The 27,726-nt window shown below is 41.4% G+C and overlaps 1 protein-coding gene across 1 annotated transcript in view; it reads left to right on the top strand.

Moving 5' to 3' along the window:
- Positions 1 to 27,726, top strand: part of clpb (ClpB family mitochondrial disaggregase) — a 34,016-nt gene continuing 6,290 nt past the window's right edge. The window contains exons 1-8 of the mRNA XM_058079437.1: positions 1 to 1,171; positions 2,685 to 2,736; positions 4,944 to 5,030; positions 13,304 to 13,407; positions 16,198 to 16,326; positions 19,399 to 19,496; positions 21,286 to 21,400; positions 26,718 to 26,795. Of these exons, the coding sequence (XP_057935420.1) occupies positions 715 to 1,171; positions 2,685 to 2,736; positions 4,944 to 5,030; positions 13,304 to 13,407; positions 16,198 to 16,326; positions 19,399 to 19,496; positions 21,286 to 21,400; positions 26,718 to 26,795 (1,120 nt within the window). The 5' untranslated portion in view covers positions 1 to 714. The remainder of the gene's footprint in view (positions 1,172 to 2,684; positions 2,737 to 4,943; positions 5,031 to 13,303; positions 13,408 to 16,197; positions 16,327 to 19,398; positions 19,497 to 21,285; positions 21,401 to 26,717; positions 26,796 to 27,726) is intronic.

Raw genomic sequence — 27,726 nt, 5'->3', positions numbered from 1 at the left:
GCCTCCCTGCCGAGCCAGGAGAAGGCCCCGGGTCAGACCTAGATAGATAGATAGACTTCCTTTATTGTCATTGGACAATAACACAGCAGTGAAATTGCCAACAAAATGTTGCTGCCTGGTTCCTGTATAATATCAGAGACAAAAGAAGATAAATAATAATAAATAATAATGTGGACAATAAATAGACCTAGGACAGCTGGCCTGGGAACGCCTTGGTGTCCTCCTAGTGGAACTGGACCAGGAAGTCTTCCCTACAGACTGTTGACCCCGCGACCCAGACCCAGATAAGTGGAGGAGAATGGAATTGAATAGTAAAAAAAAAATATGGAGCACTTTTAATATAGTTTACTATATACTACATACTGACCATCAGCTATAAAACACACGTACTTAGTCTCTTTTCTAGAACATGATTGCAGTTAAGCAGCCAATACTTTGTTGTGTTCATGTGTACTGTCGCCATACACATGATGCAAGCGAGACACCAAGTTAAAAACTACATTTCCCAGTGTGCACCGCGCAATTCGAGCACCATCCATGCTAGGATGAGGCAAAACGTTTGAATGCGCGTGGCTCTTGTAAATAGCTCCACGTAAAGACACTCGAGCCGCATCATTAGATATAACATGCTGGTTCCTCTATGAGGTTTATTCACTGGTATCTGATAACCAAGGGGTTTTATTGCTAGCGTATTTTCCGGGTGAGTTTTTCGCCATGTTATCGTCTCTTCCTACCAGGCTATTTGCACGAAGGTCACGGAGCCTGTCACCGTGCAGCCGTGTCCTCCAGACAAGTGCAGGCGCTCCTGCGTGTCAGGGTATCCGACAGCCACCGGCGGAAAACAGCCGCAACCCCATCGTATCCACGTCCCGGGTTTCAAGACGGGGGATTTTGGCTGATGACACTGCGGCTAACAGTGGGATTCAATCGGTGCAGTACCACCATCTCGCCCCTAGATGGCTGTCGAACCTGGAGAACCGGCGCAGCTCCTGGGCCGCGCTGGCCAGCAGAGGGCGCCACAACAAGCTGTACTGGGAGGATGCTGGTCAGAAAGATGGAGGTGAGGGTCGGGGTACAGGAGGAGGAGCCAGCGGGGCACAGGTGGCCTCTGCCGGTCTGCTGTCTGCTGCAGCCGTGGCTTTCTGCCTGAAGAAAGACTCTGATAACAAAGGTACCTCACTCTTTTAAAATGTATGCATTCATCATAATTAATTTTTTCATATTTATTAGGTACTTACAGTGGAACCTCAGTTTTGAATGCCTTAATTTTAGTGTGATTCAGTTTTTGATGAAAATGTAGCTACAATTTTGCCCCAGTACATTAGTAACATTACAAACTACTAAAATGTAGCATTGTAGCATTCTGTGGAATTGAGTCCCCAAACTGTATTTTTGACTCATTGTCCATGCATTTTTTTATTGAGTGAGACTGCTAAATAACCCGCCACATGGACTAAAAGTACTTTTAAGTGCCAGCAATTTGTTGGATCTTCTTCATTTGGTTTAATGCAGCCATTACTTTAAAGAGCTCATAACACACAAACAAGTTTATATAAATAATGAAAGTACCCACTTAATAACACATTTTTGTCATATTGCTGTCATAGATAAATGAGTATGAAATATGAGTGAAATGAAATGGTGATTTTGACATGCCCCCCAGCAGGTTTTCTGAACCGACGCCATCTTGGTTGTGACGTCACTGCCAGGCTAAGTGTGGAATTCAGATTCAAACACATGCAACCATGAAGTCAGTCACAACAAACCTAAGAAAGTGACATATTCACAATAACAATCACTGATATTTTGATGTGATAACTATGATGTAACACACACCAAAAAAATGGCCACATGTATGTTTTTTGTTAGTATGTTTGACAGGATAACTGGGAAAATAAAAGTTAGCTAGTTACCAGTTAGCCCTGGAATGAAACCCCATAGTATTCTAAGATTCATAGAATAGATCAACAAAAAATATGGATTTCCTTGCTGAAACTGACTGCAACATAGGCTAGCGAAGAAAGTGACACATTCACAACAATAACATTCATTAATGTTGTGCTTTGAGTGTGTTATGTTTTACTGTCAGTCATAGCTACAACATTTAGCACATTTCAACCTAGCATATCGGGAATTAGCACTGAATTAGCCGCCAGCACTAGGCTGGCTACTATGGAGAATTTTAGCAGGAGAAATGTCAATTGACTTAACTGCCACTTTAGCACGCTTTTCCACGAACATCTATGGGCCACGAAGTGTTGTTTGTCTCATGAAGAATGGAACAAACAATTAATCCATAACTGGACCATGGGTTGAGAAACATTGGGGTGAAACAGAAGTTCGCTGGAGGACCGTTTGGTGGTGACGTCACTAGCTCCGCCTCCTCCAGAACCGGAAGAACACAATTCCGCTCCCAACTGTCAAAATTTGTATGCCTTCCGGCTCACCCCCTAACAATTTCCTGTCTGTGAGCATGGCAGCACCCTTGAATACACCTACAGGAAATATACATCAACATATATTGGTTCCTATAAGTAGTATATATACCGATAATATACAGGTTCAGTACAATTTGAGAGGTATATTATTGCTAATATTGTAAAAAGTAATCCAGATTTACGACTGGATAATCTCTTGACTTGTCTTTTTAAAATATATATTTTGTCTTGTTTTTATGTCATAAGGTGATGCCCTTTTGGAGGCAGCAAGGACCAATAATCCTCAAGATGTGACCAGGTAATAAACTTGACTAAGAAGTTTTTATGTTGCGTAAACTTTTTTTTCTACCACGATGCATTTGTTTCTTTGTTTTGAGTTAGCTGTTCCGACATGCATTGATGAAGTGCAGAACTGTAAAAGTACTTCCACCTAAGTAATTTAGCACTGAGGGACACAGTGCCGTGAAAATCAACACAATCTGTTTGGATATGGATTTTCCAGGTTTCAAAATCAGAAATCAGTCACGCGTGATCTGCAATTTGAGATTACAAAACATAGATGTCGCTTGTTGTTGCAGTACCACGTTTAACCGATGGGTGGGAGAAGAGAGCTTCAGGATCCCGACTTGAACTTTGGCTCTGAGCTTTTCATTTCATGGCATGACTTTATTTACTGATATACTGTGTATGTGTTCCACAATAATCTTACCATATTTCTTTCAGTTTATTATCACAAACAATTCATTTCACTCATAATTTTTAATACAATACAAATTACAAAATACAAATTAATTTTCCAAATGAAAATATTGACTAATCCAGGTAATACTGGACATTATCCTGCATATGAGGGATATTATGATAAAGACAGTATAGAGCTGAGGTCGATTTGCTGCTTCAGAAGTATTATTTTTACCAGCTGAAACAACACATATGTTCTGCATTTGATCTGTAAGTATATTCCTGCTGTTGTTTCTTCACTCAGAGTTAGTCAGCCAAAAAGAAGAAGAAACAAGGAGGCCATAGCGTTCTCGCACCCATCTGTCTGGGTGATAATATTGCAAACAAACGTAACACGCTACAATACAGTCTTTTACAGCAACTGCTCACTGAGTCATGAACACTGAATTTGAGAAAAGAGTAGTGAAGAGTATGTGATATTTGTATTTTTGTATATTTTTGTAGAATTGTGAAAAAAAACTTCACCTAAATTTACAGTCTGCATGTCTTAATCCATGCATGTCTGTGTGCAAGCTTGAGTTACCTGTGCACAGGTGACAGATGGTTTAGGTGAGAGTGCAGGGAGCCAGTTAATAGTCGCAGATGTGTTAAGTGCTGTTAAGAGTGTCGGGGCAAGTCTCAGACGAACACTATACGGACAAAAGTATTTGAACATGTGGTCATGACACCCACAGGAGCGGGAAAGGGGAAGAAATATGGATTTGAGCATTTAACCAATGCATTTAATTCAGTGAAACAGTAATAAAAACAGAACATTTTACCTTTTATCTCTGGCTTAATGGGGAAGAAGGAAGTAGAGAAGGTAGGAAAAGCGTTGCTTCTGGTCTTCCTGTCAAACATTAGCAACTGTTCCGTCTCAATAGTAAGACTACTACGCTGATTTCATAGGAGCAGATCCTTTAACATGCTCAAGGATACAAGGCAGGAAAAGTGTTGCTTCTGGTCTTCCTGTCAAACATTAGCAACTGTTCCGTCTCAATAGTAAGACTACTACGCTGCTTTCATAGGAGCAGATCCTTTAACATACTCAAGGATACTGTAGCAACCTGCCAGTTATGTGTAGTGTTAAAGAGTTTTGTGATTTCCAAATGTTTGCGAGGTCATAAATGTGACGGCCTGCAGTCTTTTCATAACCACAAAACTTCAAAACGCAGAACGAAGGTCAATGATGTTGAGTGAGATGTCCTGGTTAACAATCTCTGTAATCTAGTAATTCTAAATGTGTTTGACAAGGGTGAGGTCAGGGTTCTCTGGTTCTTCCACACCAAACCCTTCCAGTCACACTTAAATGGACCTCGCTTTGTGTACTGGTTCACAGTCAGACTGGAACAGAAAAGGACCTTCCCCAAATAGTCATCCAAAATGTCTGATTAAGATAATTCCGATTACAAGTTAGTCCATTTGTGAACTTTTGAAATATGATAATTAAGGTTAAGGGGAGAAAACGTAGTAATTTCCCGTTGCCCAAATGCTGCCAGCAAGGGAATCAGACCCAGCCAGTGAGTGCAGATCAGACACCACTGTGTTGACTGTAAACAAGCACTCTAGCTTCCTGCACGAGAGAGACGACAGATGGATCCACGCTCTCGCACACATTTAGCACGGTGCCACAAAATACCTGATGGCTTACCCTCAAGCACAGAACTTAACACACACCTGGTTTTATACATGCAAACTGGTCACGGGGCCGCAGATCATATCATGGATGGTCTAAAGAGTCTCTTTAACAAGCTATATATCGTTCTGCTTCTCTGCCCCCACTAGACTGCTGCAGGAAGGGGTCGATCCAAACTACCGTCACCGTCTTGGCTGGACCGCTCTCATGGTGGCTGCCATGAACCGACAGCACAGGTGTGTGCGTGTTTGTGACTCAATGACTCAATAACATGATGAGCCAGATATTGTTTAAATCCATAAAGGTGATGTAATTTACCTGACAACAAACGGGTAGACGCTTGGAACCCCAAAACCTGCGGGTGGAAGTTTTGCGATTTGAAGACATTCCAGTCAGGTTGCTGGTTGACCTTCAGATTTCAAAAACATTTTTCCTGTAAGAAATAAGAAATAGTGAAGGTCCAGAAGTAAGTTGTCTACATGATCAAAAATCAGTCAAGTGTAAAAATAATTTAACCACTGTTAAGACGTCAAAACAGCTGTCAAAAGTAGCTTGGTTAATATGCATGTCACATTATATGTAAATGTAGCGTTGGTGGTGGTTTTTGGATGTTTTTTTTTCATATTTGGACCTTAGAAAGCCTGTTTACAACCTTGTAAATACGCTTTTTAACATTACGAGAGCCCTCAAGACATGGACTAACACCCCTATAGTCACCTTTACATTCGTATTACCCAATGTAGTAGATATAATAATGGTTAGTAAGCCATTTAAGACATGTCTTTGAGTGTGTTAAGTTTCATCTTTGTGTGTGTTGATGGGCGGGGTCAGAGTGAGTCGTGGACAGAATTTGCGTTTCAACTAACTTTAACAGTGGCCCGTGTTTTTACTATGGATTATTGTTGATTGATTATTGTTTTTTTATTATTATTGATTAGGGCTGCACGGTGGTCGAGTGGTTAGCGCGCAGACGTCACAGCTAGGAGACTTAGGGTTCAATTCCACTTTCGGCCATCTCTGTGTGGGGTTTGCATGTTCTCCCCGTGCATGCGTGGGTTTTCTCCGGTTTCCTCCCACATTCCAAAAACATGCTAGGTTAATTGGCGACTCCAAATTGTCCATAGGTATGAATGTGAGTGTGAATGGTTGTTTGTCTATATGTGCCCTGTGATTGGCTGGCCACCAGTCCAGTGTGTACCCTGCCTCTCGCCCGAAGACAGCTGGGATAGGCTCCAGCACCCCCTGTGACCCTCGTGAGGATAAGTGGTATAAAATGAATGAATATTATTGATTACTAAAAAGTGTTCTAGTAAAAAAACAAAAGGACCCTAAGACCCTAAAATAACACTAATCAAACATGTTGAGGTTGAACTTAAACATGACATTTTTTCCCACAATCTGTAAAATTGAATATCATATCAGTTATTTAATCATAATTTATGGCATACAACAGAAAGACACTAATTCCAACCCAGCCATGATAAAGCTGCAACCATTAAGGTGTAGGCTTTTACTATGCCATGAAAAATGAATCCATAGTAAAATGTAGGGGGCTGGGCGGGGGGGTCAGAAACCGTAGGGTTAAATGATGCCTTTCATGACTCGGTGTCTCCTCTCGACATCACGCAGCTGTCCACATGAGTCATTGTGTGCTATGTGTCTCTTCTGCATGCGTTGTTACAGCAGGTCTGCAGAAGTGCAACTTTTCGAGTAACAGAAGGTCTTTACCCGGGTCCCCCGTCTCTCGGTCCAACAAATTAAATTAGCCTCCTGGCCCCCAGAACACACACACACACACACACAACACAGAGAAGGGCTGAGGTTAAGACTGGGCCAAATCCAATTTCAGCAGATTTTTTTCCCCCTCCATCAGGAGTCTGTGGTCAGTTTTTTTTTTTTTTTTTTAATTTTATTCAAGGGCCTCCACCTGCTTGCGAGAAGCATAATGTATCATTTCAATGTGAAATGTTGCTGTGTAGTCCCCACTTTGTACTGTGTATTTATCTTGGTGTTAGATTACTGTTTTTCTCCATTGCTATTATTACTGTGTTTAAATATTCATTAGGAATTGCATACATGATTTTCATATTGACAATTATGTGGGTTGTATTACTTTAATGTTTGCATGTAAGCAGTATACAATCTGAGTGATGACTAGCGCGTGTGACTTCTGTGACATGTTTACTAATGTAGTGTGCGCGTGTGTTTTTTTTCCCGTTTCAAACAGTTTGTTTATGTCCGTACGCATGTGTCACCGTGTGCGTTATGAGCGCTATAACTCAGCCGAGAGGTGACACTCGTCTGTTTTTAATCCTGTCCTCCAACCCCCCGATGAGCCGTCACCGCTTGCAAGGGAAAAGACGGAGCTTTCCTTCACGCGCATCCGTCACGCATCTCCCGAGCTCGTAAGCAAGCGCGTATGCGCCGCGTATGCGCTGGGTTTTCACAGGGCAACCGCCTATTACTCAGCCGCACGCAACTTTATTTGCCGCAGTTAAGTGAAAAGCCAGTGTGCATTACTCATGAACACGGTGTAGCCTGAAGCTAGTGTCAACTTAGACCGGCAACAAAATGATCCCCACCTAATTCACGGTGCTAAAGTGAGCATGCATAGACTGGAGTGTCATGTCTATGTTCACTGTACAATTGTATCATTACACCAAGAAAAGCACGGTGTATAAGTGTGTGTGTGTGTGTGTGTGTGTGTGTTGCATGTGTGTAAGAATGAAGGGTCAGACATTCGGTGGGTGGGCGTGTGTTTGCTTAGCTTTGATGTGAGGTTAAATCGGGGAGGCAGAGGGCCCGGCCCAATGTTTGCACTCTTTAACACACAATGTGCTTCTCCATCTTTCTTTCTCTGCTTGCATCCCTCCCTCGACGTATTCACGTGCACAATGAGCGCTTAGCCGAGTGTAACGCCTGACCTGTCTGCCGGGTGACACAGTGGGGTGAAGAGGGAGGCGTAAGAGGGATTTAGGTTTGGGACCGAGACCAGTTGCGGAAAAATTCTATTGCAATATCAAATGACTGCACTGGAGTCATGTTTTTTTTACCGCACTGTTAAATTGTATTATTTTTGTTGCTGCACTACACACCAACACCCAGACCACACACACACAGGGAGAGAGTGACAGGGCACACAACTCTTGTGTAATTTGCATATTTTACAGAGCAGGTCCTCCTGGTGTTTGGTTCATAATGGGTCTTGAATCGGCTTCTTTATGGCCCATAACTCTAAACCAGGGCTACTTTGTGAGCACGGATAGTATGAAGGGCAACATGACCTGTTTGCAGTGAACTTCCAAAATTACAAAAACTGCACGGATCACTTTTTAGTAATCAGAACAAAAGGAATAGTAGTAGTAACACTATGTGAAGCGACTGCTCACATATCAATGTTAATTATTTTCCACAATAATGGTAACAAAAACATATTTTTTTAACAAGAAACATTTATTTATGTGCTCACATATTTGAAAGTCAGAGGGAACACCTTTCTGGGATTTTTTCCACCTGCCTAGTGAAAAAAGTCCTTCGTTTGTCCAAAGCTGCCTTTAACAAAACGGGCCTTTTCTGTCCTCGCATTGAAGCGTTCGTGACAAGTTTTGAAGTGTCTCTCCACATTGTGTCGCTTTGGTATTGCAACAGTCCTCCCGCAAATGAGACATTTTTCTTGAAAATACGTAAAGAAAAATTCTTCCTCCCAATCACTGTGGAAAATGTAAGTCCTTTTTCGCTTTTCTGCCATGTTTTTGGGGGCTAAAGCTAACTCCTCATCACCGCTGCACTATAATCAGAAAAGCGGTGAGCGAACGTGTGCGCACACATGAACTTTGACTTGAGGTAAGAGTTTGTCATAAAATATTTTTGTTTTAATTTTTGATGTTGACAATGATGAGACAATTAAAAAATACATTAATGTGAGCAATTCGGATTAAAAATTCATTCATTCATTTTCTACCGCTTTTTCCTCATGAGGGTCGCGGGGGTGCTGGAGCCTATCCCAGCTGTCTTCAGGCGAGAGGCGGGGTACACCCTGGACTGGTGGCCAGCCAATCACAGGGCACATATCGACAAACAACCATTCACACTCACATTCATACCTATGGACAATTTGGAGTCGCCAATTAACCTAGCATGTTTTTGGAATGTGGGAGGAAACCGGAGTACCCGGAGAAAACCCACGCATGCACGGGGAGAACATGCAAACTCCACACAGAGATGGCCGAGGGTGGAATTGAACCTTGGTCTCCTAGCTGTGAGTTCTGCGCGCTAACCACTACACCGCCGTGCCGCCGGATTCAAAATTTAAAGCACAAAATAACAATGATAATTTGTGACCAGTGCTATTTTAGAAGATGCCTCACGGGCGCCTTAAGTGGTCCACGCGCCCGCGGGCACAGCGTTGGTGACCCCTGCTCTAAAAATACTGATGTCCAAGAAAAAGCAGAACAGGTACTACTACATCATGGCTAGGGTTGCACATCTTTTCACATCCAATCCCATTTTCCGAATTTGTATACCAGAGTTCTGCTTGCTTTAATATGCAAGCTAAAGAATATCAGCAAATGTACCTTGTAGAATAACTCTTGCTCTTAGTATACTCTTTTTTTAACCTTTGAACTTGACTTTTATCTAATGGTTATTTTATACCCTATACCTTTTGTTTTGGATTTTAACTAAATGTTTTTATAGTTTTATACATGCTTATTTTAGTTTTTATTAATGTTCTTATATATTTCACTTTTACAGTATTTTTTTTTACAGTATTTCACAGTATTTGTTTAGAGCAGGGGTCACCAACGCTGTGCATGCGGGCGCCCATGCGCCCACGTGGACCACTTAAGGCGCCCGCGATGCATCTTCTAAAAATAGCACCGGTCACAAATTATTTTGTGCTTTAAATTTTGAATCCGAATTGCTTACATTAATGTATTTTTTTAATTGTCTTATAACATCAAAAATTAAAACAAAAGTATTTTAGTGCAACGGTGATGAGGAGTTAGCTTACTTGTGCAGTTTAGCCCCCCAAAACATGGCAGAAAAGCGAAAAAGGACTTTTTTTCTTTACGTATTTTGAAGTAAAATGTATGCGTCTTATTTGCGGGACGACTGTTGCAATACCAAAGCGGCACAATGTGGAGAGACACTTCAAAACTTGTCACGAACGCTTCAATGCGAGGACAGAAAAGGCCCGTTTTGTTAAAGGCAGCTTTGGACATACAAAGCACTTTTTTTCACTAGGCAGGTGAAAAAAATCCCAGAAAGGTGTTCCCTCTGACTTTCAAATATGTGAGCACATAAATAAATGTTTCTTGTTAAAAAATGTTTTTTTACCATTATTGTGGAAAATAATTAACATTGATTAATTGTGAGCAGTTGCTTCACATAGTGTTACTACTACTATTCCTTTTGTTCCGATTACTAAAAAGTGATCCGTGCAGTTTTGTCATTTTGGAAGTTCACCGCAAACAAGTCATGTAGCCCTTCATTCACCCCTCGGCCTCAAAAAAGTTGGTGACCCCTGGTTTAGGCACAGTAAGATATTTTGTTCAAGGTCATGGATGAGGTTGATGCACATTATTTGGCATAGTAATTATTGACCAACAAGAGGGAACGAGAACCTCTACTCCTGGCACCTTGTTGACCTCAGGCGTGCACCAGGGTGAGGCGGGGTCAAGTGAGGTCCAGCAGCGTCTGGGCCAGGTGGTCCGAGACATGGATGGTCAGTTCGACTCAGGTGTCTTTGCATTATTGTGCAAGAGGGACGGAAGTGTCTGTTTCCTGTTTCCCCTTCAGGGCAGGATGAGAAACAAAGACCAGTCACCTGTCGGGTGCCATGATGGCTGCATAGAACAACCTCAGCACCACCATGTTATGATAGCATTGTTATTTTTTAATTTGTGATACAGACCTTTGAATTTCTAGTGGCCTTATAGCAAGCATTTTTGCACACCGTGTGTGTGTGTGTCTCCAAAATATTGCAATCAAACTAGAATAAAAATGTACGCATGCAGGAAAATGAAAGGAAAGGAAATTGGTTTTATAATTGAGAATTAATTGTGTTTTTATGTTATGTGTTTTGCAGCCACAAGACCCTCTCCTTTGAGCTTTTATTATCTTGTCGCCAACATTGTAATTTGAAACTTTTTCCTGGTAAATGGGCCCTTTAACCAAATTAACCTCTGCATCTCTTTTGCTTTGGCCTCAAATTAGTGCTGCGACTCCTCCCCAAATAAAGTTAGCCACTTGATCATCAGTTGATTAGTAAAACTATACAAACTCCTTTTAAAAGCTCATTAGGTTTGGCACCGTCTTTATGCTAATTAAATATCCTTCTCTCATCTTTTCTTAACAACGCATCCATCCTTTCATTCATTCCCCCCCGCCTCTTCCTCCTCCTCCGCAGTTTTCCACTCTTTATCCCTGCCTGTTTACCTTCCTGATGCTATTAACCCTTTTTAAACCACCTCATTTCTTTGCACAGTCCTACCCAGCCTCGTGTGACCAGCCGTAGTTGGTTCGGTGCCTCTGTGTGTTTGTAGAAGTGCTTGCAAGGGTGAGAGGGGAGCCCCAATGTGGGTCACAGGGATACAGTAACAAAAGGGGACCCCCGATAGTCCTTTAGACCCCCTCAGCAAGGTCAGACACAAAGACCTGGCCGTTCTCAGCCTTTGGCTCTCCCACAAGAACAGACATCAAACGTAGTGAAAGCGTAGTGAAACTGGTATACAGGTACACTGGAACCCCCAAGGTCCAATTCCATCCATTTATGTTAAACACTGAGAAATTCAGTTCCAGGGTCACAGTCATAAAACCATAATACACCCTAAATAAAACCCAATAAAAATAAAAATTTATAATTAATTAATTAATTTATATGACCATAACTTTCCTCCAAAGCATGTCTATTTGCATGCTATTATTTGGTATGCTATTATTTTGGCTCTCCTACAAGAACACACATCAAACGTAGTGAAAGCGTAGTAAAACTGGTATACAGGTACACTGGAACCCCCAAGGTCCAATTCCATCCATTTATGTTAAACACTGAAATTCAGTTCCAGGGTCACAGTCATAAAACCATAATAAATGGTTGTAAATAAATAAATGTAAATTATAATTGTGGGTCCAGCCAAAATGGCATCTTATTGGAGGGCAGCGGGTGTGTGCGGGGACTGCTGGGGTGCTGGGCACTCGGTGGGTGCACTCAGGGGCTGGGGGGGGGTCGGGGGCCAGGTGGGTTGACTGGCGGGGTTGGTGGTGTGCTTCAGCAATGTCCTGGGGGTTTTGCTGGGGGTGTCCAATGTTCCCACTCTTCTTTTGTTGTTTTAGTGTTATGTAAGATTCTGTGATTATAAGTGTGGAAAAAATCACTTGGGTAGGATTTAATAAGCTTTGCTTCTTCCTGCTCCTTTTCAGACATGTGTAGTAATGAGGTGTTGTGTGTGTGTGCATGTATGTGTATATGTATGTGTATATATATAAATAGATATTGTAAGTGTATATGTGAGAAAGAATAATGTAACATAGTATGCATGTCTGAAATAAATTAAGAAAAGAAAGAAAGAAAGAAAAGGAATGGTCATTTCCGGCCGTTCCCTAACTGAAAATGATCCATTCCGACCTCTCAGGCTACATTAGAGACATGTAGGTTTAATGATGGCCAGCAGGGTTCTGGTAAGGTTCACATTACGGCCATCGCCCTTGTTGTCTCGCTCTGGTCGAAACAGAGTGGCAGACCATCTTTTGTGTGATTGTGGTTTTTCCCTCTGTAGACAATGAGAGTACCTGGTCACAGTCGGTGGTGTTACCAAGGCAAGGGGGTACGCTCCAATGAAGGTGTGCACACATACGTACGCGGCCGGAAACAGGGGGGTCGACCCTTTGCAATATAACAATATAACAATATACTCTTATGCACATACGACCATGTGACACTAGTGTGTCACGGTCACTGGACTGTGTCCACTATAACGGGACAGAGAAGCAGGAAGCTAGGCAAAGAGTCAAGGTCAATGTTCTTGTCTTTATTTTTATTTTATGTCATTGTGTGCCTGACCTGAATGAGCAGTCCTTGGCCTTTTTTTCATATGCATGTGCTTGGTTTGCTCGCCATTTGCTCAGCGTGGGTGGCTTTACCGCATTGTATAAAGAGAGGTTAAACATTATTTTGGCATATACTTCCCAAGAAACATGTCTGAATTTTGTGAGAAGTGGTTTTATAATGGAGATGGTGTCAGATGGTGGGTGAAGCAAGTTCGAAAACGCACATGGATGGAAACATGGATGTCACAATTCATCTTCGGAGTCACGGATCAGTAAAGTCCAATTTAACAAAGTTATAACGCACTATGGTAGACTATAGAATATGTGTTTGTGTTGAATTTTGTGCTTATGCATGTCCCAAAAAGTTGAAAAATGTTACATTTTTGTGAGTTCATGACCTTGTTTTTGTTTAGTTTGAATCAAAAACGTAATTCTTGGTGTTTTTTGTTTTTCCACCTAGTGTGGTGAAGGTTCTGCTTGAAGCTGGTGCTGACCCAAATGCTGGAGATCACTTCAACAATGTCTATGACACCTCGAGGGAGAAAGGCATCCACTCATTGGAAGGTAAAAAATTAAATAAAGAAACAAAAGTGTGTATAAGTGTAGCATTTGTTGTTATTTGGCTGTGATATTACACATATGACTCACAAGTGTACAAATGGATACATCCATGCAACATTATGATTTGCATAAATATTAGCATATATGCACATTTTATTTGTTGTGTATTATTCATTGTATATGTTCTCTGGCAGTAGTGCATGTGTTATTTGTTTTTTCTCCTGAGCTACTCTCTCTCACACACACACACACACACACACACACACACGTAGCCAGGGTGGCACAGACACACACTTGGTCCCTTCCCAAGCCTGTGTTGGGTTTCTGCAGACATATTTATATGGGATATGTATATTGCAGACATTTATATGGCTGTCAGGTTTGAGTCCACGTGGGGCCAGCATAGCGTGGGGAAGCGTTTCCCAGATGCACACTGATGGATGGGCTAGGGGGGCCTGTGCGACGCTTTATTGGGTTAGCTATGATTATCCCGCCCTGCTTCTTTCTCTCTCTCTCTCTCTTTCTCTCTGGCTCTCTGGCTCTCTTTTTTTACACACACACACACAGTAGAGAGAAACTGCTGTTGAGAGAGTATGATGCAGGAAGAGGAAGACTGATGAAGGACAGGTGGATGAAAAGAATGAAAATGCAGTGAAAGAAACGGTGGGAAGAGGGAAGAACATGGGGAGCAGGGATGGTCAAAGATGGAGGAGGAGAAGATGCAGTGATAGAGGGTGGGATTGATGGAGATTGGTAGGATGATGAGGGAGAGGAAGCCAGGAAATGGATGAGACAAAGTTATTGGGATAGAGAGTGTGGGTTGGGGGGGAGGGGGGGGATGTGTGCAAGTGATGAAGGGAATTGATGAATGCCAAGGATGAGCGGAAGGAGGCAGGGAAAAAAATAAAAGAAGATGATGGAGTGGCACAAGATGAGTGCGCTTATGGAAAGGAGCCATAAGAAAACAATATGTGTGTTATTACTAAGGAGCACAGGAAAGGAGACCCCACAACACGATTCACATGTTCATTTAGAACAAGTGAGCCTCAATCGGTGAAAATGAACAACTTCTCCAAAGCTTGAAGCATAAAAGACAATATTGCAGTCAGGTATGCTGCTATTATTACTACACTCTTTTATTGAGTATAAATTGATTACTTTTCCATTTTTAAAAGATTTCTCATACATTGGAAATCTCCATCAATCTTAAGCCATATTTACATGACAACATTTTCAGGCGGTCTACACGAAAATGGCATGTGAGTGTCTGAAACCACCCTTGTGTGCCCTGCATCCGATGAGCTGACCCATGCGTTCAGAGGGCAGTGTTGATGTTTACGTTCTGTAGTACCCATGACAAGGAATGGGTACTAGTTACCGTATTTTCTGGACTATAAGTCGCTCCGGAGTATAAGTCGCACAAGGCCAAAAATGCACAATTAGATAGAAAAAAACATACATAAGGCGCACTGGAGTATAAGTCGCATTTTTTGCGGGTAATCTATTTTACAAACTACTGGACCAAAACAGACATTACGTCATCATGGAAGGCAAGTTCTAACAATAAAAAAAATAGAGAACAGGCTGAATAGGTGTAAGATATGCTAACACAATGGTTATTCAGCTACACCAAAAATAAACATGAACAGAAAAGGTGTCTAGTGTTTATGTAACAGTTTTTTCATTTATAAGTCGCTCTGGAGTATAAGTCGCAGGAACAGCCAACCTATGAAAAAAGTGTGGAAAATACAGTATATTTTTATTTATTCAGTATTGTTTCTCACCTTTTTTTAGCAAAATGTTGGTTCTTGCAACTTCCTTTGGTGCCATTGTGGATTATTTCAATAAGAACAGACTACAGAGAACTACAGTCAACTGTTGATGATGTCATAGATGTGCGTGCTAACCATGATGCTAACAGGTTAGCAGAGACATTTGTGTCATGGCAATACACATGCCATATTGTATACTAACCAGGAAATATAGTCAAACAAAGGAAATATCTTTGTATAAACCAAAAAATACGCTAACTGTACCAGTGCTTGAGGTTATAATGTACTCAATTATAATAGTTGGAATCAAACTATGGAATGGATTGAGTAAGACCCTCAAACAATGCACAACGATGAGCCAATTCAAGAAACAATACAAGCAGTTGATGTTTGCTAAATACAAGGATGAAGAGTCTTGAACCAGTCATGATGTGCTATATATATCACTATATTGACACTTACTATGGTACACATTATGTCATTGGATGCTCATATCACCGGTACGAGTTGCATTATTAAAAAAAAAATTAAATTGTATTATGGAAAGCAGGAAGTGAACAAATGTAAAACTGTGAACTGATTATGGGATGCACTCAATTGTAATCTGATGCATGTTCAAATTAAATAAAACCATTACCATTATTTCCCGTCATGCACCTCCCCCAAAAATGTTTTTGCGCCCCGGATTTGAAATATTATGAAACTGATTTTAGAAGGAAGAATGTTGAGTACTATAAATTTGTACATGTTGGTAGATCTGTATTAAAATGAAAGCCTCTTGTGCCGCCCGGACAGCAACAGCAACAAAAAATGAAAAGAAAACACTGTCATCTTAAGAGGCCCTAAATCTAATATTATTATATGTCTTATAAAGTCAAGGAAATGGACTAGTGCCTCTTGAGATTTGAGGCGTCTGCTCTGTGTCATCTAACCTTGGCTTTATCAAACCAAATAGACTTGGACTTTCTTCCAAATATGTTTTTTGCTGGTAACATTCATGTCTTTTTTTTATCATTTACAGTGCTGGTGTCCAGAGAGGATGAATTCAGCAGCAGGCTCAGCAGCAGAGCTGGTTTTCGTGGCTGTTCAGCGCTTCACTATGCCACCCTAGCTGATGACCCGGACACCGTTCGTATGCTGCTGGAGTTTGGTATGTCACACCCCCCAACTAAAACCAAGGAGCGTACCTATTGTTGTCAATATGGTAAACTAAACAAAAATAAAACTGTTAAAATGTGCAGAGAGGGAAATAATGGAGTTGACGTCACTTTGTTTTGTGGACGTTTCACTATCACCCTGTAGTTCACCCTAATCCGTTATCTCCTTCTTTGTTCTCCAAGATTAAATAGTAAAGTGTGACATTATCTCTTCAAGCCACAAGAAGTTATTGATATGCCAACACTTGAATGCATCATGCAAATGATTCAGTATTACAAAGCTTATTTGAAATTGATCACTTGTACATGCTATGTTCTTGTTCAGCCTTGTGATACTTGCACCTGTCAGTCTCACAAACACACACACACACACACACAAACACACACACGCACGCTCATAGGCCCCGGAGGCAGAATATCCCCCTTAGTTTCCAGGCGAGGAGCTCTTAAACAAGCCATGCCTAGTTGAACTGTGACCTCCACACAGAGCATGCCCTTGGGGTAACACCACACTCACACTCAGGAAGTGTGTCTTTTTTATATATATGTGTGCAAAGAGCAAAGTGTCTCATTTGTGCAATTAAATATGCACATTTTAATTCATGGCACTTTCATTTCATATGCTGACTTTTCATACATAAAAAAATGACATCACTACACCGCACAAGCTGGTATTAATGTCTTGTTTATATTCATGATGGATGCTGCATTCAAAGCCGTCTCTCCCATCTTGCCCTTACCCCGATGAGCACATTTAAAACAAATCACCTTGTATAACTCAATCACATTTCCCATAAGAAGCATTTTTGCATATAAAAAGGTAAGAAGTTTCACAAAGCAGATACATTTGTTTTTACGATAATTAGATTAAGGCTGAGTATTATAGTTTCCTGTCGGACGGGGGCCATCGCTCGGTTGGCGCCACTATCACGGCCAATAGCCATCTTATGACAACAAAGGCCACGCTGCCCATTTTGAATTTGTACGCGAGTTTCATTATTCTTTCAGCAGTTTCCCCCCTTTGCTCACCATTTTGAGGCGTCATCACCCTACAAAAAACTTATGAAGCCACAGCTTGAGGATATATTTAGGCGTGTTGTGTGCGTCCCGTACCTTTTGTTATTTCCCTAGTGTTAGTGTGTCAATCCTACCCTAGTAGCCTTGGGTTTGCTCTTTTGGCCTTAGCCGGCCTCACACTCGCATCTCCATCCATCACAGTCCCACCAGCCCACCCTGGAGCCTCTGTGCACCCCACAAGTTTCTCTCACCCTACCTGCAGAGGCTCTCTAGCTTCTCCCTAGGCTCCACATCAGGTCCTGTGGCCAGAGGCACTCCGTAATGGATGCCACCGTAGGTGGTGGCAGGCCAGAAGAGGCACACATGCTCAGATGCACACAATGCAGATACACAGACACACACACACACACACACACATATGCACAAAGACCAGCAGGGGCTCTCTCCTGCCAGCTGCTGTGAAAGAGAAGGCGGAGGAAATAGGAAAGGGGTGGGCCCCCACCTAATAGGCATAACTAAAGCACTCCTAATGAAGGGATCCTGTGTATGCGAGTGTGTGTGTGTTTGAGTGTTCAACTGTAGTGTGTCTGTGTGTGTCGTTAGTGTTGATCCAGTTATAAAGTGGTATGGCCCAGAGGGGTGGCCTGATATTAAAGCCCTAAATGATGCTATTTATTATGTCGTGTGTGTGCGTGTGTGTGTGTATACGGGTGTGCACGCTCCCACCTTATTGCTTTCCTCCCTCATGTTTTTGGTGGGGTGTGTCAGTGTATTGTTGTTAAAATCGATAGCCTCATGAGCAGGTCACAGTTTTTAGGGGTTTATCGATGTGATTATTAGTCTCTGTGGTCACCGCTCAGACAAACGGGAACAGGCTCCCATCTTTATTGATCGCACACAGAGCGTTTTTGAGTGTAGCTTACTCATCTGATTCCTACTGATGTCTCATGTTCATTTGTGTACTATTCCTGTGAAGTTGGATGAAACTTCCACCCCGTGTATTTTTCTTTGTGATTTATTGGAATGCAAACTTGAAAGATATCATAAAAGTATGTTCCGCCTTTTAATCAAAATGTAGCCAATGTTGATTTATTCACATTCGGTTACAACAGTTATTGAACCTTTAACATGAACATTAATCAAACGTAATAATTTTTTCTGGGTACATGACACCATACAGCATCCATATCAAACTCTTTTTATTTACAACATATTGCGCAACTGCAGGGTCTTGAGACACATGCTAACTCGCAAACTAGAGAGCTAGCGACCTAAACGGTAGCCTTCATCCTTTAAACTTAGATAGCCAAAAACTTACCACTTCCACACAGATAGGGAGGATAACTATTAACAGTTATTTAACCTTTAACATACGTTAACAACGTAATAATTTTTTCTGGGTACATGATACCATACAGCATCCATATCAAACTTGCGCGGGCCGCACTAACATTAAACTTTCATATCAAGGCGGGGGCCTCAAACTAGTGTCCTGCGGGCCACATTTGGCCCGCGGGCCGCGTGTTTGAGACCCCTGATCTAGGGAGTAGTGAGTGGGTGATTTGGGGTGGAAGGTGGTGCCTACGGTCAGGGCAGAAGGCACCGCTAACCATCTTCTGACACTGGCACACTCCACGCACGCTGTGTCATCGTATTTGTCGGCCATTCATTCCGCCATCGCCTCCCCACTTCCTAAAAGATGTTTTAACCCGACTCATCCTACATGTGACCCCTGCATTTGTGTGAGGACCCCCAACCTCCAACACCCTGCAGTCTGTAACGATTGTGAGCGGATGTTGGGGACACTATGTGCCATCGCCACACGTTACAGATATGAAACCCCTACCGGGCTAATGTATGGGCCCGCCTGCTTCACTGCAGTTGGTCTCAGTGACCCCTCTCCTGGACTTGTTTGACCTCTGACCTATAAGACTTTTTCCAGCTGCATTTTAAAACATGCTGATCGGGTGTGTTGTGTTTAAATCTTTTTCTTTGACTTTCCATTTACGTTCTTTGGTGAAGTGTATGTGTTGTGTGCTCGCATACAGGTGCCAACCCCCTACAGACCAATGCTTTGGGACACTCGGCACGGGCCTATGCCAAAGAAGGGGAAGTGGGTACGCTTCTGCAGGAGTGGGAAGGCAAGGTAGGACACGCTCATCCCATTCATCTTTGCAGGCAATTTGAACAACGTCGGTGTGAATATGTTGTTTCCCGGTCAGCACATATGTGTTACTGCCTCAAACACACACACTCACACACACATGGACACAAACACTCCTCAGGAGGTCTTTGCTTGAGTGACAGCTGCTGGGGTGTACCAGAAATGTGAAAGCTGGTGGAGGTTAACTGGGGTTAAAACCTGTTAAAGGGTTCAAATGTGACAAAGCGATACACTCAACACCACGCATCACTCCATGAAAATAAATACTGTATAAAATGGAATTTTAATATTAAGAAGTGATTGTTAATGAGAGATTGTTTGTTTGAAAATTGTATTTGTAGTAGTAGTAGTAGTACAATATTTCAGGCTCAGTACAGGCAGTATAGTAAGTATTTAAGTATAAGTATAGTAAGTATTTGGACAGGCACAAAAATGATATGATTTTGCCTTTACATAGTGCCACGGTGGATTTACGGTAATTATAACCTATTGTAGTTGCTCAAATAAGTGTATTCGTAGCTAGATGCTAGTCACAGCGAAAATGCAGCATACATGCTGTGGAAATAGTTCAAATCGGGAACAATTTTACACTAAAAACAAAGTTAAAAAATACTAAGGAAATGCAGAAAGCATTGCCTTACAGTGGAAATTTGTAGATTCATTCCCTCGTACCGCTCTATTCAAATACTCCCAGGTGCTGAATGATTTAATAAACACCATAAATATGTCACCAAGTTTATAAAGCCTGCTCTGTTGCATGGCAAAACACCACAGCAAAACAATGGAGGACATTGAAGGATGGAGTGATGCAGACTGATTAGTGTAAGAATGCATATAAACATGTTATAATGCTACATTCATTATGTCATTATGACATTTTGTTTTCAACTATTTCATGTCTACGCAACACACCATGTACTCAAACACAGCTAACTTGTTCCAGCTAGTTTTGTAGTTATGGCATTGATAACCTGTAAATATGTTTTCTAACATGATTAGAGCCATTTAGAGATTAAATAACACTATTAACACTGGGATTACCTAATATATCAATATAAATAGAAAAATAATACATATTAGATATAAATAAGATGCCACAGTCGCAGTTCCTTATTGTTTTTTTTCTGGACAGTGTATTTCCTGTCATAAGACAGTAATGGCGGCTTTAAATGACTTGAGACACTCGTGTTCCCTGGGGGACCATAGTGCCAGGCGGACAGGAAGTGATGTCGGAGGTTCCGGATTGAGTTTTATCTTGCCATATGATTATTATGTTATTGTGTAATATAATTCCATAATTTAAAGCTACAGTAACTGCTTGATCACGTACACATTGAGGCGACACCTAGTGACCAATGTAGAATACTGTACTGTATTCACAAGATGTTATGATTTCAAGTACTTGATAGATGAATATGTAATTTTTTTTACTAGTATTAGTGAGCATTTATTACTTTTGGAAAAAACATGATATAGTGAGGGAGCAGTAACTTAATAGATGATTCTAATTGTTTGGCGCTTTAATAGTACAAATTAGTACTATTAGTCTGCCTCCACGTAGGAAGCAGATGGATGAATCAGTGGATGATTCTTGGGTAAATTTGACGATTGTTGCAAAGGTGAGATTTGTTCCAGGAATGAAGGTAATTGCAGACAAGTCGGATGAAAAAGCCGCTAAAGCCGCTAGTAAAAAAAAAAACCAAATGACTTATTGCTTATATAAAGACGGATAAACTGAACCACATTTATTCATTCATTTTTACCTTCCTAGTTCCAGGAGGCGCAGGCTAAGCGAGAGGCGGAGGAAAGGAGGAGGTTCCCCCTGGAGAGGAGGCTGAAGGAGCACATCATCGGACAGGAAGGGGCCATCAACACCGTCGCTTCAGGTAACTAAACTTGTTGTGTACTATACATGTAAATGCGGTTATTGATTTAGAACAGGGGTCTCAAACACGCGGGCCCGCAGGACACTAGTTTGAGGCCCCCCACCTTGATATGAAAGTTTAATGTTAGTGCGGCCCGCGCAAGTTTGATATGGTTGCTGTATGGTATCATGTACCCAGAAAAAATTATTACGTTTGATTAATGTTCATGTTAAAGGTTAAATAACTGTTAATAGTTATCCTCCCTATCCGTGTGGAAGTGGTAAGTTTTTGGCTATTTAAGTTTAAAGGATGAAGGCTACCGTTTAGGTCGCTAGCTCTCGAGTTTGCGAGTTAGCATGTGTCTCAAGACCCTGCAGTTGCGCAATATGTTGTAAATAAAAAGAGTATAAATGTGACTATAGTCGTGTTTTGTCATGTCTACAGGGCTCTAATAATGCTTTGTTCATTTTAATCTGAAAAAAAAATTGTCTACCCACCAACTATGTGGTTTCTTAAGTTTTTATTATTTGTCGTTTTATTATTATATTTATTTATTTATTACTGATTGATTGATTTTCTTGATTTGTTTATTTATTTTTCATCTTATTTTGTGTAGAAAAATAAAAAGTAAGATATTTGAGAACAGTGGAATGTTTTATCAGAGCTTTTCTTGTGGAAAATTGGAACCAAAGCAAAGTTTTTTTTTCATTTTTTGTTTTTAATAAATGCGTTTTTTTGTTTAATTTTTTTTGGAAAACCTGATTGCGGCCCAGTCTCACCCAGGCCCTAGCTCCAGTGGCCCCCAAGTAAATTGAGTTTGAGACCCCTGATTTAGAATGTTACATCCGACATAAACGATAAACCTTTTTGCCCTAATGATTGTTTTCTTTTGTTTTGCGCTCTCTCTATTACTCTTTTTTTTGTTTTCTTCCCTGCTTAGCTGTCCTCCACTAGGAGGAGGGTTCAGACAGACCGGTGTAGGCTGTAATTGGTTAATTGTGATGAATGTGCTGTCTGTCAGATGTAGTACACAGGTGCTGTGCGTGCTCCTGTGTGTGTGTGTGTGTGTGTGTGTGTGTGTGAGAGAGAGAGACAGCTGAGAAGGCCAGGCTTGGAGCCGCCAGTTAACGCGATTACTGAGAGGAGACATACTACAGACTCCCTCATCCCCCCCGCCGCCCCCATTTGGCTTTCTCTCCTCGGTCCTCAATCTCCATCACACCCACCGTCCCCCTCCTTTTTTCTACTTTCAGTTTATAGCCTATACAGTACCTCCAGCATCTTTCCATCATGGTTCTTTACAGGGCTAGAGATGGTAAGCAGTGTGCAGAAGTAAAGAACTCTTTCAGGACAAAAGTATCGCTTGCACTCTTCTGGGTTGACATTTTTTTTTTTTTGTACCTCGTGAGCATTGACCGGCAGTGATAGTGCAAAGAGGAAGGAGGATGAGTTAGAGCACAATAACACACAGACAGTAAAGAGCCGATATTACACCAGGCATCCACAGAGGCCTGGTATTGATCTGTGTGGGTGTGGGTGGGTGCAAGGGTAGGTTATGTGTTATTTTTATGATTGTTTTTTACAGTTTCTGTTTAGATTTTGCAAGCTAATGAACTCTCGGGACAGGCGGGACAGAAAACTGTAAGCTGTAATGTAATTTTTAGGAGCAAACGCTGCCTTTTCTTTTGAATGAACAGGAACACAATTTTCAAAACGGTAAAATCTGCGTATCCCGAGTCAATCCTAAAAATTATGTCATTTTATTTCGATACATTTTTGTTTTCCATATTTTAAGTGTTTCAAAAGAAATGACCCAGTCAGCGCCAGGATTGTGCAGCCAGAGATGAGAGTCATGGGTCTTTGGGAAGGTGATAAATGGTTGCTGTTATCATGGCAAATTGTACTGAAAGCTATACAAGACATGGCCACATTGATAAGGGAATACAGCTTATTGATCTCAGGGATGTATTAAAGTGACTACGCACGCACAGGCACACATAGGACATAAGAGAGACCGAGCAAGAGAGAACGTAGGCTGAATGCCGTCAATTATTTCCTGTATATTTTATACATTGTAAAAAATATTTGACTAAAGCCGAGCCTGGTTGAGAACAACCAAACTGAGGTCATGCATTGTGCAATAAAGGCATATTTAAAATAAAAAATAAATTTCCTTTGGACATAAGCGCGCAGACCTCACAGCTAGGAGACCAGGGTTCAATTGCCATCTCTGTGTGGAGTTTGCATGTTCTCCCCGTGCATGTGTGGGTTTTCTCCGGGTACTCCTGGGTCCGGGTTTCCTCCCACATTCCAAAAACATGCTAGGTTAATTGGTGACTCCATAGGTATGAATGTGAGTGTGAATGGTTGTTTGTCTATATGTGCCCTGTGATTGGCTGGCCACCAGTCCAGGGTGTACCCTGCCTCTCGCAGCTGGGATAGGCTCCAGCACCCCCGCAACCCTCGTGAGGAAAAGCGGTAGAAAATGAATGAATGAATGATAATTGAAGAAAAATTATGCTTCACAAATGTTTCACGCATTTAAATCTATAAACATTGCTCACTTGTCAGCTTATTCATTTTCAAAAAGGTATATGAATTTTCAACATTTGTTTTTTTTGGTGCCAAATTTGCAACAGTAGTATTATCATTATTATAATATGAGTTAATGCAAGTACCTGTATGCGATTACGTCCACGTTGTCCTCTGGGAAGTGCTGTAGATACTGCCATTGGAACATGCGGTGTGCCACTCTTGTTGAGGGACAGGAAATGTTTGCCTAAAAGTATGTCGTACATTATCAGTTTTAGTAGAATATACATTTAAATATCAAAGTAGTTTGCATATGTAAATCACCAATGCTAATCACTAGCGCATATATGAGTTTTGAGTTAGCACATTAATAGAAACGATGTATCTTGTGTAAATCATGATTAAAATGCTTTTATTGCATTTAATGCATGTTCAGTTTTATAGTGCTTCTGAAATGGAATTCAACTGGTCTTTATTGATAACCTGTTAGCAGAGACATAATGCCACATCGCCCCGCCCCCCTCAGGAGGCAAAGGCCTCCTCACTATTTGAGAAGTGCATCTTTAGTAGTCTCAGTTTTCAATAAGTACACCTGCATAAGCCAATAAGAACATACCAAAGCCATTAATGTTCAGTTTGAGTTATTATTATGAAAAACAAGTAATGCGTAGATGTTATATTTTCCATGTGTTTGTAAACAAATATTTTTGTACACTGTTGCCAAATAACCGATAATATCAGACAATGGAGGAAACTTTGTTGTATAGCCTGATCCTTCCTGCAGTCTTAATGTCACACACCAGGCCTGCAGCAAGATAAACACACACACACACACACACAGTAGAAATACACAAACTCCATAGGAACACACAGGAAGGAGGTTAAATTGATCCAGGTTTAGCTCTCAGGGCTAAGAGTTATTGAAGAGAATCATCCCGCTATAATCATGTTAGAGCCGACCAGACCTGGCCAATACACACTTCCGTGTGTGTGTGTGTGTGTGTGTGTGAGAGAGAGAGAGAGAGTGTGTCTGGGAGAAAGCTCATTTGTTTTGTGCCTCCTTCCTTTCCTTGTTCTTGTCAGGCTCCTCTGAGAAATGTCAATGCGTCCTTCTGTCAAAGTCGCTCTCAATCAGCTAAAACACGCACAGAAGGTTACGCCGTCATTCACGCAGCCATTGATAAGACAGGCGGAGCTTGTCACGTTTCATCAGCGGCCATCTTTGACACACTTGTTTGTTTCTGCGCCTCATTCTCTGTTTTCTTATCTCCATCAGGCCTCTTTATCTCCCTCCCTCCGCCCTCCCCTTCTTCCTCCTCCCGTTATCTTTGTTATTCCCCTCATCTCTTCATCTCTGCCTCAATCTTCTTCCTATTCCTACTTCTCTCCTCCTGCCAAGTATCACTTCTTTACAATTATCAGCTATTCTTAGCGAGTTTAACACTTGTAGAGGAAGTCAGCCTTGCCGGATTTAATAAGCTGCAACAGCTCAAAATAACTAAACAGGAAGTGACTCATTTTATATTGGTTACGTCAGTCGAAGTATGGTCTGAAAAGCTTGAAAGTGATAACATTAAAGTTCATTACAATATCTGTAATATATTACAAATATATTATATTGCAATATCTGTAATATATCACAATAGTGTTGAACAAATACGCAAAACTCTCAGTGGGAGGGTTGGACACTGTTGACGGACTACACTGCCGATGGAGATGTCATACAACCTAATGTGGAAAAATCCAAACGATCCCTTTAATAGTATTACAGGCACGCACCATATTGTACGTAAACCGGGGCGTACGCTAACCAAGGTTCCACTGTACGTTGTTACCTAAAAGACAAAAAGAAAAATTCCTCCTTCGAGATTTCAACCAAAGTGTCATGGTTGCTTGATACACGTGCCAACATGCCTAAAATATCCAACATACCAAAACAATACACATTATATATTGGCTAGTATGTATTTATACAGACTCACTACATCACAAATATCAAAGTATTCCGCCATATAGGCCACAATTATGTTCATTTCTGCTCCTAAAGCCTCTTTTCACACAGATCTCACTGCCTCCATTTAATCCCCTGTGCCTTTTTACACAGGATATTGTCGAAATACAGGACCATCGTGCAATCAGAGGCAAGACGTAAACGCCTGTTGTGACGTATGAGGTGTTTGAACACAACAGCTTCAGCTTTGTCCCGCCATTCTGTGTTGGTGCCATTTACACAGGAAAATGCTGTTGTGTGAAAGGGGTTTAAGTCAAGATTCTGAAACCACAAGAAATACACTCTTGACTTGTCCGGCGTGCAGCACATCATGCTGCCTTTGTGTACGTGAGAGTGTGGTTGCTGGGGTGATGGCAGGGTTGGGTAGGCACTCCTCTTTAAGCAAACGTGTATGTGTGTGTGTGTGTGAGGCTCCGATCCATGCTAAACTGATTTTGCCCTAGCTGCGCCAGGGAGGCTAACACAATTACTGCTGGCTAATGGTCCCACTGACTGTGGGGGGAAGGAGATGCATTGTGGGTAGCTTTCTGGAGATCTCTTCGTCTTGCTCCCTCACTCTGCATTCCATCCTTTCTCTCTCTCTCTCTCTCGCCCTCCCTGATTCTGCACCCAAATGCCTCTGACCCGTCTCTCATCCTTGCCCTCACGGCCCTTAATCAAAGTTACTGGGATACCAGCCACCGTCAGGTCAACTCGGGTCTAATGGGTGAAACTTGGAATAAAAGCTAAGTCAACAAATGCAAATGTTTCCAATAATGGCCTCTTTTCTGTCTTTGTGTGTCTCTCACCGTCCAGCCATCAGAAGGAAGGAGAACGGCTGGTACGATGAAGAGCATCCGCTCGTGTTCCTCTTTCTTGGCTCATCAGGAATTGGTAAATCACTTAGTCCTTTACACCCAACACTTTCTCTCTTTTGGTTTGTTCTCATGAGCTGACAACAAAAAACACACTAGCAAAATAAAGCTAAGAAAACTTTGTCCTGGTGAAATACAGTAAAAATTGGCATATTTCAATACAGCTGCAAATGATGATTAATCATGACTAATTAATTATTGATTAATTGTTTCCTGATTGAATATAGCCTACAAATATTCCATTCATAAATAGTATTCCTACTTTGTGGAAATTCACTTATCACGGTCTTTCCTGGATTCAATGAACTGTGATAAATGAGTTAATTAATTATTGATTAATTAATTAACCACTTGTTAGTTGTGATTAATCATGATTAATTCAATGCCCCTAGATGGGATTAATCATGATTAATTAAATGCATCCTAGATGTGATTAATCGTGATTAATTGGAAGAAACTGATCTGATTAGAACTTTTACCATTTGACAGCCCTAGTTCTCTTGGAGTTCTCTATTAAATAAATTTAGCTTCTTCCTACTCCTTTTGTGGACACGTGGAACTGTGAACTGTACTGCGTAATCTACTCAGGTGTTCAACCATAACATCTTGGCCAGCTACTACATGGATACTACAGTTCTTTCTGTTGTTCAGGGCCATACATATTGCAAGTGTACCCGAAATTACCAATGCATCAACCTTCAATCAGGTTGGAAAATCTTGTCATGGAAAAAGTGTGGTTGTGGTGTAAAGGGAAGAAAAGACAACATGGGACATTATGGGATGTAGCGACTGCTACGAAAGGCCACAACGGTGAAATGACAGTCCAAAGAGATAGATGAAGGCAGAGACTGTTCATATTCTCCGTTGCCCTCAGCGACAAACAGTGGCCGAGAGACATCAATATTAAACACAGCAACAAGACACACACACCCACATACACACACACACAC

Source organism: Doryrhamphus excisus, chromosome 8 (assembly GCF_030265055.1).
Source record: "Doryrhamphus excisus isolate RoL2022-K1 chromosome 8, RoL_Dexc_1.0, whole genome shotgun sequence".
NCBI classification, from domain to species: Eukaryota; Metazoa; Chordata; class Actinopteri; order Syngnathiformes; family Syngnathidae; genus Doryrhamphus; species Doryrhamphus excisus.
This window is presented reverse-complemented; position numbering and strand designations above follow the sequence as displayed.